At 37.6% G+C, this 13786-nt stretch overlaps 1 protein-coding gene across 2 annotated transcripts in view; it reads left to right on the top strand.

Moving 5' to 3' along the window:
- LOC128556121 (xanthine dehydrogenase/oxidase-like) overlaps positions 1–13786 on the top strand; it is a 102784-nt gene that overhangs the window by 78605 nt on the left and 10393 nt on the right. For both annotated transcript variants that reach the window (XM_053540052.1, XM_053540046.1), the window contains exons 26-30: positions 3170–3265; positions 5032–5160; positions 7010–7137; positions 12388–12502; positions 13088–13174. In XM_053540052.1, coding sequence (XP_053396027.1) covers positions 3170–3265; positions 5032–5160; positions 7010–7137; positions 12388–12502; positions 13088–13174 — 555 coding nt within the window. The remainder of the gene's footprint in view (positions 1–3169; positions 3266–5031; positions 5161–7009; positions 7138–12387; positions 12503–13087; positions 13175–13786) is intronic.

The following is a 13786-nucleotide window of genomic DNA, read 5'->3' as shown; positions in this document are numbered from 1 at the left end:
CAGCAGGCCTCAGTGAGACCTTGTTCAGAAGACCCTAGTTAAGTTGCAACTGCCTAAAGCTTGTTCAGCAGGCCTCAGTGAGACCTTGTTCAGTAGACCCTAGTTAAGTTGCAACTGCCTAAAGCTTGTTCAGCAGGCCTCAGTGAGACCTTGTTCAGAAGACCCTAGTTAAGTTGCAACTGCCTAAAGCTTGTTCAGCAGGCCTCAGTGAGACCTTGTTCAGTAGACTCTAGTTAAGTTGCAACTGCCTAAAGCTTGTTCAGCAGGCCTCAGTAAGACCTTGTTCAGAAGACCCTAGTTAAGTTGCAACTGCCTAAAGCTTGCTCAGCAGGCCTCAGTAAGACCTTGTTCAGTAGACCCTAGTTAAGTTGCAACTGCCTAAAGCTTGCTCAGCAGGCCTCAGTAAGACCTTGTTCAGCAGACCCTAGTTAAGTTGCAACTGCCTAAAGCTTGCTCAGCAGGCCTCAGTAAGACCTTGTTCAGCAGATCCTAGTTAAGTTGCAACTGCCTAAAGCTTGTTCAGCAGGCCTCAGTAAGACCTTGTTCAGCAGACCCTAGTTAAGTTGCAACTGCCTAAAGCTTGCTCAGCAGGCCTCAGTAAGACCTTGTTCAGCAGACCCTAGTTAAGTTGCAACTGCCTAAAGCTTGCTCAGCAGGCCTCAGTAAGACCTTGTTCAGAAGACCCTAGTTAAGTTGCAACTGCCTAAAGCTTGTTCAGCAGGCCTCAGTGAGACCTTGTTCAGAAGACCCTAGTTAAGTTGCAACTGCCTAAAGCTTGTTCAGCAGGCCTCAGTGAGACCTTGTTCAGAAGACCCTAGTTAAGTTGCAACTGCCTAAAGCTTGTTCAGCAGGCCTCAGTAAGACCTTGTTCAGTAGACCCTAGTTAAGTTGCAACTGCCTAAAGCTTGCTCAGCAGGCCTCAGTAAGACCTTGTTCAGAAGACCCTAGTTAAGTTGCAACTGCCTAAAGCTTGTTCAGCAGGCCTCAGTAAGACCTTGTTCAGTAGACCCTAGTTAAGTTGCAACTGCCTAAAGCTTGTTCAGCAGGCCTCAGTGAGACCTTGTTCAGCAGACCCTAGTTAAGTTGCAACTGCCTAAAGCTTGTTCAGCAGGCCTCAGTGAGACCTTGTTCAGCAGACCCTAGTTAAGTTGCAACTGCCTAAAGCTTGCTCAGCAGGCCTCAGTGAGACCTTGTTCAGCAGGCCCTAGTTAAGTTGCAACTGCCTTAAGCTTGCTCATCAGGCCTCAGTGAGACCTTGTTCAGTGTTGACTCTTCTAAAGCTCTTACTGCTTAAAGCTTGCTCAGCAGGCCTCAGCGAGAGCTTGTTCGGTAGGCCCTAGTGAAGCTGTTATTGCTTAAAGCTTGCTGATTTGACATCAGTGAAAATGAAAATTTTGTGAAAACAGAAGCATTGTACCTGAAAAAGATTTAGCAAATACAAAAAGATAGGGTAGTATGCATGATTTTTGCCAGACTGACTTGAAAAATAGGGCCTCCAGTCAGTTTGTATAATGAGTGGAAAACTTCTACTTCTGATGACATTTTTGAGTAAGCACCCCTTTTAACAGTTAATGGTACTGTCCAGATTGAAAGATTGACAACTTTACCCTTATCATGCTGGACACGATTTTTGTGACCAGTGTAGATCATGATCAGCCTGCACATTCTGTTTGTCATTCAGACAGTATCTTTTTTGTAAGCACCCCTTTTAATAGTTAATGGTTCTGTCTAAATTAAAAGATGGGCAAGTTCATTATAGAAATTTAACAGGGTAATGGTTAGGACAGTTATAGATATATCTGTTTTGTACCATATGGCCAGCTGTGTACTACGCCTTAAGGCCTGCCCAGTTGACCTCATTGAAAATATAAAATCACAGAGCTTACTCGCTTGGAAAGCTGTTTGCTACTAATACAGAGGTCGTGCTTTTCATTGCTTAAAATTTTTAAATGCCTCTCTAGACATAAGAGATCAGGGAAGAAATAATTGGTTACTTGTATGCTGGAGTATGAAATTCTTCCTTCCTTTGTTTTTAAGCTTACGATAGCATTGACCTTAATACTCCATATGCTGTATGCCGAGGTTGCAAATACTAAATTTAATATGTTTGCTTGCTTTAAGGTGATACAAGTTTGCCAAAATCAGAAACAAATATCATGGTAGGAGGTAAAAAGTCGGTTACAGTAATACTGCTTAAGTTTTGGGGATAAAGAGATAATCAGTAAGAGTTAACAAAAAAATCTAATGTATTATAATGACAATGAATTTGATTTAGAGATAGAACAATTTCACCAAAATTAAAAAGACAGTCTTAGTTTATTTATGTTTCAATATATAAACAAAATGTATATATATGATAATTATTTAACAAACAGGTTTTTTCTTTATCATGCTTAATATTGGTTGTAGTTGGTAGGAAAAAAACTTGTTCTTGATTTTGAGCACAATTGTTGCTTTCAGTGCTATCTGGCAAAGTTGTTACATGATATGCTGGTAAACATGTTGCTTTTATTGTAAAGGTGATAGGTAGGGCATGACAAAAATTACCTTTTTAGATCCTGCAATGTAGAGTATTTAGGGATACTGGTAAGAATAGTATATGCCATGTATATACAAGTGCTAATGCAGTTGTAAGTTATTACTATAACTGGAGATGTACATGTAGAGCGAATGGTAAAGTTAAGTTAGACTTCGTATTATCATAATAAATAGCCTTTGTACAAATGTAATGAATGATGAGATTATGCTAGGTTTTGCACATATATTATGGAGTTTATGATAAGGTTATGATTGCCTTTGGTGGAAAAGAGTAATGATAAAATTATGCTAGGCTTTGTGCAAATATGAAAGGGATGGTAAGGTTATCCTAGGTTTGGAGCATTAGAGTTAATTAATGGATTATTTTAGGCTTTTTACATATATAGTGAATGATAGAGTGTTGCTAGACTTTCCAAACATGTAGTGAATGATTATAATAGTCTGTGTATGTAAAGAGGAAATGATACAGTTATATTAGGTTTTGAGCGTATACAGTCTAGAGGTGAGTAAGTTTACACTATTTTTTGTCCATGTTGTATGAAAGTGAAGAGTGAAGATATGCTAAGCATTGATTTTAAATATTGTTTCTGATGATATACCTATGTGAAAATGTGTATTGTTACAATTCTAGGCTGGTGCTTTAGTGCATATATATATGGATGGGTCAGTGTTGTTGACCCATGCTGGTGTAGAGATGGGTCAGGGGCTACACACTAAAATGATACAGGTAAGTCCCATGCTGTTGTAGAAATTGGACAGGGTCTTAGTGGTTGAAACTATACAGGTAAAACCTATGTTGTTATAGGAATGGACAGCGGCTGCATACTATAACCATACAGGTAAGGCACACTGTTGTAGGAATAGGACAGTGGCTACATACTAAAATTATAAGGTAAGGCCCATGTTGTCATAGAAATGGGGCAGGGTTTAAGTACTTGAAACTATACAGGTAAGACCTATGCTCTTGTATGAATGGGACAGGGGCTACCTACAAAATGATAAGGTAAATCCCATGCTGTTGTAGAAATGGGGCAGGGTATAAGTACTTGAAACTATACAGGTAAGACCTATGCTGTTGTATGAATGGGACAGGGGCTAGTACATACAAAATGATAAGGTAAAACCCATGCTGTTGTAGAAATGGGGCAGGGTATAAGTACTTGAAACTATACAGGTAAGACCTATGCTGTTGTATGAATTGGACAGGGGCTACCTACAAAATGATAAGGTAAAACCCATGCTGTTGTAGAAATGGAGCAGGGTATAAGTACTTGAAACTATACAGGTAAGACCTATGTTGTTGTATGAATGGGACAAGGGCTAGTACATACAAAATGATCAGGTAAAGCCCATGCTGTTGTAGAAATGGGGCAGGGTATAAGTACTTTAAACTACAATGTATACAGGTAAGACCTATGCTGTTGTATGAATGGGACAGGGGCTATATACAAAAATGATAAAGGTAAGGCTCATACTGTTGTAGAAATGTGACATGGTCAAAGAACTTAAACTATACTGGTAAGACCTATGCTGTTGTATGAATGGGTCGGGGCTACATACTAAATGATACAGGTAAAGCCCATGCTGTTGTAGAAATCGGACGGGGACTTCATACTAAAACAATAAAGGTAAGGTTGATGCTGTTGTAGAAACTTGACAGGGGCTACGTACTAAAATGTTTCAGGTAAGAGCAATGTTATTGTAGAGAGATGGCAGGCAGTAGTTACCTACTCAAATGGTACAATTAAGACCCATGCTGTTGTAGAGATGGGACAGGGGCTACATATTTAAATGGTACATGTAAAATACATGCTGGTGTAGACATGGGCAGGGACTGCATGCCTTAAAGAGATAAAGTCCAGGTGATTTTGAAGGGGGATTTTGGCTACATACTAAAACGATACTGGTAAGACTAATGCTATTGTAGGGCTGGGACAGGAGTAACTTAAATGATAAAGGAAGGTACATACTGACGTTAAGATGGGGCAGGTGTTTTATATTAAAATTATGGGTCGGGGGCACATACTGATGGAGAGGCATGGCAGAGAATACATACTAGAATGATACAGAGAATACCTATGATGTTTTAGAGATAGGACAGGGACTACTTTCATAAATGATACAGGGAAGACCCATTCTGGTGTAGAGATGGAATGGGGCTTACATGCTGAAATGATATGGGACAAAGACTTTCATAGTGAGATAATACAGGTAAGACAGCCGCTGTTGTGGAGATCAGACAGGGGCAACATACTAAAATGTTACAGGTTAGTGCTAAGCAAATTGTTGTAAATGCTGCAACTTAGTTAGAATTTTGAGATGTGTATGTTTACAAAAAATGTGATTTCTAACATTTTATGTGGTTTGTAGAATGTACATTGAATGTACATTGACATTAGAAGTTACTTTAGACAAGATAATTAAAAACATAACACGGCTCTGTTGCCAATGAAATGAAGGCTTTTTTTATCCGACGTATTATGTTTGATATAGGTTGCAAGCAGAGCTCTACGGATTCCAGCTTCGAAGATTCATACAAGTGAAGTGGGTACCAATACTGTACCTAATACATCGCCGACGGCTGCAAGTTGTGGTTCTGATCTCAATGGCATGGCAGTCATTGTAAGATATAATTATGTTAATGGTAACTTTAATGTTGTATTGAGTAATGATATACAATTCATATAATTAGGAGATGCTCCACTTTCTATTTAAATGAAGCATTATCTGCGAATTGTTGATAAGGGGCTTTTAGCATGTCTATCAGGTTGAAATGTGATGTGGAAGAGCATGATAAAATATTGTGGAAATATCTTTTTAGCTCACCTGTCACAAAGTGACAAGGTGAGCTTTTGTGATCGCGCGGTGTCCGTCGTCCGTCCATGCGTCCGTCAGTCCGTGCGTCCGTAAACTTTTGCTTGTGACCACTCTAGGGGTCACATTTTTCATGGGATCTTTATGAAAATTGGTCAGAATGTTCATCTTGATGATATCTAGGTCAAGTTCGAAACTGGGTCACGTACGGTCAAAAACTAGGTCAGTAGGTCTAAAAATAGAAAAACCTTGTGACCACTCTAGAGGTCACATTTTTCATGAGATCTTCATGAAAGTTAATCAGAATGTTCATCTTGATGATATCTAGGTCAAGTTTGAAACTGGGTCACGTGCGGTCAAAAACTAGGTCAGTAGGTCTAAAAATAGAAAAACCTTGTGACCACTCTAGAGGTCACATTTTTCATGGGATCTTTATGAAAGTTGGTCAGAATGTTCATCTTGATGATATCTAGGTCAAGTTCGAAACTGGGTCACGTGCCATCAAAAACTAGGTCAGTAGGTCTAAAAATAGAAAAACCTTGTGACCTCTCTAGAGGCCATATATTTCATAAGATCTTCATGAAAATTGGTCAGAACGTTCACCTTGATGATATCTAGGTCAAGTTCAAAACTCGGTCACATGCCATCAAAAACTAGGTCAGTAGGTCAAATATTAGAAAAACCTTGTGACCTCTCTAAAGGCCATATTTTTCATTGGATCTGTATGAAAATTGGTCTGAATGTTCATCTTGATGATATCTAGGTCAAGTTCGAAACTGGGTCACGTGCTATCAAAAACTAGGTCAGTAGATCTAAAAATAGAAAAAACTTGTGACCTCTCTAGAGGCCATATATTTCATGACATCTTCATGAAAATTGGTCAGAACGTTCACCTTGATGATATCTAGATCAAGTTCGAAACTGGGTCACGTGCCATAAAAAACTAGGTCAGTAGGTCAAATAATAAAAAACCTTGTGACCTCTCTAGAGGCCATACTTTTCATGGGATCTGTATGAAAGTTGGTCTGAATGTTCATCTTGATGATATCTAGGTCAAGTTCGAAACTGAGTCAACTGTGGTCAAAAACTAGGTCAGTAGGTCTAAAATTATTAAAATCTTTTTACCTCACTAGAGGCCATATTTTTCAATGGATCTTCATGAAAATTGATCTGAATGTTCACCTTGATGATATCTAGGTCAGTTTCGAAACTGGGTCATGTGCGGTCAAAAACCAGGCCAGTAGGTATAAGAATAGAAAAACCTTGTGACCTCTCTAGAGGCCATATTTTTCATGAGATCTTCATGAAAATTAGTGAGAATGTTCACCTTGATGATATCTAGGTAAAGTTCAAAACAGGGTCACATACCTTCGAAAACTAGGTCAATAGGTCAGATAATAGAAAAACCTAGAGACCATATTTTTCAATGGATCTTCATGAAAATTGGTCAGAATTTTTATCTTGATAATATCTAGGTCAAGTTCAAAACTGGGTCACATGAGCTCAAAAACTAGGTCACTATATCAAATAATAGAAAAAACGACGTCATACTCAAAACTGGGTCATGTGGGAAGAGGTGAGCGATTCAGGACCATCATGGTCCTCTTGTTCCTAATTATTTCTTCCAGTTCTTTCATTTTGTTCCTTGTTAAAATAGAATGCATGCAAGACCCTCTTAGAGCGACTGGAACCAATAATGCTGGAAAATCCCAAAGGAACATGGGAGGATTGGATAAAGTCAGCATATATAAATAGGATAAGTCTTTCAGCTACTGGATTTTATAAGTAAGACATACTTTTGTTTTGTGTTTTATAAAACTGACTTGGTAGTGGAAGATATTCTTTGTAAATTGTAGTAAGTACATATACTTTGGCTACAAACTGTTAATATGTTATAAACTGTAAATAAATGATTATGCTCATCTTCAGCAAACAAGGTTTAGGTGGCTATATAGGAATCACTTTGTCCCATCTGTCCTGAATTGTTTTCATTGAATATCTCTGGAACCAATGCAGATATTACTTTGAAACTTAAAACAAGTTTTAAGGAACATATCACATGTTCAAATACCATGTTTTATTATTTCCCTTTTTGCATTCAAAAATGTGTCGTCATTGCTGTGTTGTTTTCTTTGATTATCTCTGGAATCCATACAAGTATTATTTTGAGGCTTTTAAAGATCATTACACAATTTCGCATACCAGGTTTCATAACTCTGACTTTGCTTTTATGCACTAAAAAAATGTCCAGTCAGATCATTCCAGTAGTTTTCTTGAATATCTCTAGAACCAATACAGAATCTAATGTTATTTTAAAAACTTATAACAGGGTGATTGAAGCTTACTCCTTTTGGATCATAACTCAAGTTTACAACTAAAGATATCACTTCTAGTGTCTCATACCCCTGTAAAACAGCTCTGTAAAAAAAAGAACATTCATCATTTTTAGCTCTACTCACCCTGGCATCAGCGTCGGCGTGAGCTTTCTTGGTTAAAGTTTTTCGGCAACCTTTATTAGCTCATCTAATTCACGCCCGGTAATCTCCAGAATCATAACCTTTTGGTTATGTATGAAAATGCTTCTGCTGTGATTTCTGGTTATGATGGTTTTCACGTAAAAACAGTGACACAGGTAAGGAATTCTTACGTTTTCTTTTTAATATTACTATAAATTAAAAATCAGCGAATGCTATTCGATGCACGATTGAACAATGATTACATACATACCAGATTTTCCGTGCAGTGACTAACTGTTTGCTTCCTGTCAACTTTAGAAGTTGTACACATGATGACATTTTAGCGTTTCTGTGCCACCCATACCGCTTTTTGCTATTGTTTTCGAACACATACGTTTTCTTGTGGCAAATAGTCGGCGTCAGTCTATCAATTATACACAAACGTTTCAATTATACCCACAAAAATGTATGACATCGTTGTTTACGACGGAAATATTACAGTTTATAAGGTGTTATGATTTGGTTGATGGTGTTATGATTCTTCAAAGGGGGTTATGATTCTTCGTTTAACAATATGTGCCACAGGAAATCCAAAACATTTCTGTCATGAAAAGCAAAATTAAGCCATGGATGTGCAGATTACCATGACTACATTGAATGTCTTATTTGTTGTCGCTAATATCATTTCCATTATCTCAGTTGTTTTACGATAAAGTCGCGCTTTAAATTTTCATATTAGAAATTATATCGTAGGAAATTTCAATACTTTAATTGTCATTACTTCTTTTTTAAGGTACCACATATACAAAAAAAAAGATAAAAAGAACGTAAATATTAAAAAATATGTTCTAAAATTAAGGAACGTGGAATTGAAAAAGACACTCAGCTGCAATGTGTTTGCAGCATGTCAGACACTGTCTGTCACTGCCGTTTAAAATCTTAGAGGAAGGCATTCATTAATGTTTTAAGGACTTGTTGCCCAGTCGTCTTTGCTTTACTTCTTTATGCTGTGTATATGAGCTGTTATTATAAATATGTAAAATAAAATATGATTAAACTAAACTACGTCTTTCATTTTCATTTATATATATAAGAAAAAGAAAAGAAGACACAACTTATAGCTACACAATGAAAATCCATAAAACTCAACCTGAAGTACATTTTTATACACTTGAAAATGTCTACAGGTCACCTCGCAATGTCAAACAGGTAAACTTTCAACCCAGCTCAAAGACATGACAGAGTAAAGCCAAAGTGGTGTTTTTGGTGTTTTTTTTTTTTAACAACCTGAACATTTTTTGTGGTCCAACGGACCAGCTAGCTTTCACGATTCTCTTCTCCGTCCGAAAAAAACACTGTCCCCGTGTCATCAGACCAGCGTTTGTGTGTCGATCCAAGCATTTGTGGTTAAATTCCGTTTCGACAGATATTGTTTTACGAAGAATCATAACCCCCTTTGAAGAATCATAACATCATCAACCGAATCATAACACTTAAATAACTACAATATTTCCGTCGTAAACAACGCTCTCATACATTTTTGTGGGTATAAATTGAAACATTGATCGACTGTCGCCGACTATTTGCCACAAGGAAACGTATATGTTTGAAAACAATAGCAAAAAGCGGTATGGGTGGCACAGAAACGCTGAAATGTCATCATGTGTACAAGTTCTAAAAGTTGACAGGAAGCAAACAGTTGGTAGCTGCACGGAAAATCTAGTATGTATATAATCATTGTTCAATCGTGCATCGAATAGCATTCGCTGATTTTTAATTTATAGTAATATTAGAAGGAAAACGTAAGAATTCCTTACCTGTGTCACTGTTTTTACGTGAAAACCATCATAACCGGAAATCACAGCAGAAGCATTTTCATACATAACCGAAAGGTTATGATTCTGGAGATTACCGGGCGTGTAATTTTTGGAAAAAAAATATGATGAGTTATTGTCATCACTTGATCGGTGCCCTTACAGAAGAAAAAGGCCTGCTGCGTACTCTTGCTGTGTACATACAGCGTATATGATGCGTACATGATGTGTACTGAAATCAAGGGCTTTAAATAGTACGCAGGATATACACCGATAGTGCGTTTGTAGTACACTTTTGACATGCAAATGAGCTCTGCCGCATACTACTTGCTGCGTACATGCTGTGGACTACATAGTACACAGGATGTACGCTGGAGGAATTTAGTATGCGGGAAATAGTACGCAGCATGTACGCGGCACATACACTTTTCACATGCAAATGTGCCTGCGGTGTACTACCCCTGCAGCGTACATGCTGTGTACTCCTGCGGCGTACATGCTGTGTACTCCTGCGGCGTACATTCTGTGTACTCCTGGCCCGAGTCCTGCGGCGTACATGCTGTGTACTCCTGCTGCATACATGCTGTGTACTCTTATGGCGAAACTGCTGTGATAATGTAAATTCCTTACCCCACCAACTTTCTTATGCAAATGCTGATCATTTGGACAGAAAAAAACAGAAAAAAGATAAGTGACATGCATCAATAAGTATTTACCCTTACCAAAATAATGTAGATTGATGTTATCAAATAAATTAATATGCTTTTCTTCATCCACTTTTCAATGAAATAAATCAATTTTTGTAGCATGTAATTTGGTAAACATCTGAAGAAAATGGCGTTACTGCATCAAGGGGAAACAACTTTAATGCAACTAAATATAAGTGTTATAAATTTCGAAGTATCTGCGGTGTACATACAGTGTACTATTTTCTTGTACAAGTCCCTCCTGCGTACATGCAGTGTACTCCTTAAATTTTCAGAGTCTGTGCTGCGTACTTGAAGTGTACTAGTGACCTCCTGCGTACATGCTGTGTACTCGTCGAAATAGTACGCGGCATGTACGCGGCATGCGGTGTATGTAAAATGTACTCCTCTGGCGTACTACTGTGTTCGCGGCATATACACAGCAAATACGCAGCATGCACGCCACAGAGGCTTGCTTCTGTAAGGGTGTCGGCGTTGCCTGGTTAAGTTTTATGTTTAGGTCAGCTTTTCTCCTAAACTATCTAAGGTATTGCTTTGAAACTTGCAACACTTGTTCACCATCAATAGCTGACCCTGTACAGCAAGAAACGTAACTCCATCCTGCTTTTTGCAAGAATTAAGGCCTCTTTTGGACTTAGAAAATATCAGATTTCTTGGTTAAGTTTTATGTTTAGGTCAACTTTTCTCCTAAACTATCAAAGCTATTGCTTTGAAACTTGCAACAGTTGTTCACCATCATAAGCTGACCTGCACATTAAGAAACATAACTCTGTCCTGCTTTTTGCAAGAATTATTGCCCCTTTTGGACTTAGAAAATCAGATTTCTTGGTTAAGTTTTATGTTTAGGTCAGCTTTTCTCATAAACTATCAAAGCTATTGCTTTAAAACTTGCAACACTTGTTTACCATCATAAGCTGACCCTGTAAAGAAAGAAACATAACTCTGTCCTGCTTTTTGAAAGAATTATGGCCCCTTTTGGACTTAGAAAATACCAGATTTCTTGGTTAAGTTTTATGTTTAGGTCAGCTTTTCTCCTAAACTATCAAAGCTATTGCTTTGAAACTTGCAACTGTTGTTCACCATCATAAGCTGACTCTGTACATCAAGAAACATAACTCCATCCTGCTTTTTGCAAGAATTATGGCCCTTTTTGGACTTAGAAAATCATGGGTAGGACAATTTTTCTGTTATAAAAAAAAATCAGATGAGCGTCAGCACCCGCAAGGCGGTGCTCTTGTTTTTCTTTGTTACTATTGCTTATATCTTACTGTAACTTCACATTAACATTGTTCAGCATACAAACAAAGTATGTGCAGGGGCTGGGTCCATTATACCCAAGGTCAAGGTCACCAAGGTGTCATACTTAGGTTAATTTTAAGGTTAAAGTTTTTCGGCAACCTTTGTTTTTCTGTCATATGTTTGGTACTATTGCTTATATCTTACTGTAACAAACAAAGTATGTGCAGGGGCTGGGCCCATTATACCCTAGGTCAAGGTCACCAAGTTGTTATACTTGGAATTATTTTCATGTTAAACTTTTTCGAAAGCTTCGTTTATAGACATATCTTTGGTACTTTAAAAGATAATGACTTGAAATAAAAAATATTTCTTTATAATCATCATCTGTAGTAGTAGGGTCTTTTTATATCTTGGTGTGTCTTCCTTTTAAAGTAGAGGTCTCTTATTGAGACATAATTCATTTTACTGTCAAATCGTGGAGCGCGCTGTCTTACGGACAGCTCTTATTTTAGTTGTAATTATCTCAAGTGTAAAATGTTGCAATGCTATGACGAGGTGAGGTATGAAAATTATTATGGAGAAAATACTTGAATTGTTTGTCACTGTTATGCCTTATGCCTTGTAATCTGTAAAAAGATCCTTTGGTAGCATGGAATGCAACAAACCAAACAAAAATAATAGCAGACTTGTTTGACTGAGTCTGTTATTGATAGGCATGGAAAATTCAACACCGTTGACATCCAGTAGCACTAAGATTGTATGGACATTGGAGACCTGAATCTGTCAGTTTTCTGTAAGATATACATGTCATTTTTGTAGAACTCCTGGAATAGGATATGATTTTAACACTGGGAAAGGACGACCATTCAATTACTTTACAAGTGGAGTAGCTTGTTCAGAGGTTGAGATAGACTGTCTAACTGGAGACCATCAGGTTATATAACTGTTTTTATTACATTGATATAAATCAGTCGGTAGTTTGAGAAATAGACTGGTCTATAGTTCAACACAGGTTTGCAGGTCTTGAGTAAAATAAAATGAGAGAAAAATACTTCTGAAGGATTTCTAAATGTCAATAAGATAAAAGTGGTTGGTATTTAAGTAACAGTGTTTAGGAATCAGAAAACGGTATCATAAAAAACTATAAAAGGAAAGAGAAGTTTAAAATTTTGTAAGTTGTCAAGTTATCAAGGAGACTGTGCAGTTTATACCAGTGCAACTGATTTGAAAGTACCAGAATTTAATATACATGTAAAATATCATAGTCATTTTCATTTTGCTATACATCTGTATTGACATATTTCAGAAATTCATTGTTTCTATTGAAATTTTCTTTTTTTAAACCATTTTAAAGGATCAAACTTCATCTGCAGAACTTTGTTTCTCATTTCTCATTGAAACTGTGTTAGGTTACGAACACTAACTTTACAGTAAGGCTTTCTGTGAATCCCCCACAGTGGTTGTAAAAACTAAAATAAGGCGTGTATTCTTATAATACTGTATTTGTTTGTACATGTAGGTGCTAAGAACTGATATAGTGATGGATGTTGGAGTCAGTCTGAATCCTGCCATAGATATTGGTCAGATAGAAGGAGGCTTTACTCAGGTACTTATTTTGATGTATATTCACAGTGTTCAGCTTATTAGTCCCCTACTGGTTGAAAACCAGTTTCGGGGACTATAGGAATGCACTTTTCCGTCCGTCATTCCGTCCGTCCGTCCGCAATTTCGTGTCCGGTCCATAACTCTGTCATTCATAAAGGGATTTTAATATTACTTGGCACAAATGTTCCCCATGATGAGACGATGTGCCATGCACAACTTTCAGACCCCTAGCTCAAAGGTCAAGGTCACACTTGGCAGTCAAGTGTTTACATGTCATGAACAGGGTCTGTTTCGTGTCCGGTCCATAACTCTGTCATTCATGAAGGGATTTTAATATTACTTGGCACAAATATCCCCCATGATGAGATGACATGTCATGCGTAAAACCCGGACCCCTAGCTCAAAGGTCAAGGTCACAATTGGAGGTCAAAGGTCAACAGGGTTTTTTTCCTGTCCGGTCAGTAACTCTGTCATCCATCAAGGGATTACAATATTACTTGGCATAAATGTTCCCCATGATGAGATGACATGTCATGTGCAACACCAAGAACCCTGGCTTTAAGGTCAAGGTCACTCTTGGAGAACAAAGGTCAATTGGAATTTTTTCTTGTCC

Source organism: Mercenaria mercenaria, chromosome 1 (assembly GCF_021730395.1).
Source record: "Mercenaria mercenaria strain notata chromosome 1, MADL_Memer_1, whole genome shotgun sequence".
NCBI lineage: Eukaryota > Metazoa > Mollusca > Bivalvia > Venerida > Veneridae > Mercenaria > Mercenaria mercenaria.
The sequence above is the reverse complement of the archived record's forward strand: the minus strand, read 5'-3'. Positions and strand labels throughout refer to the sequence as shown.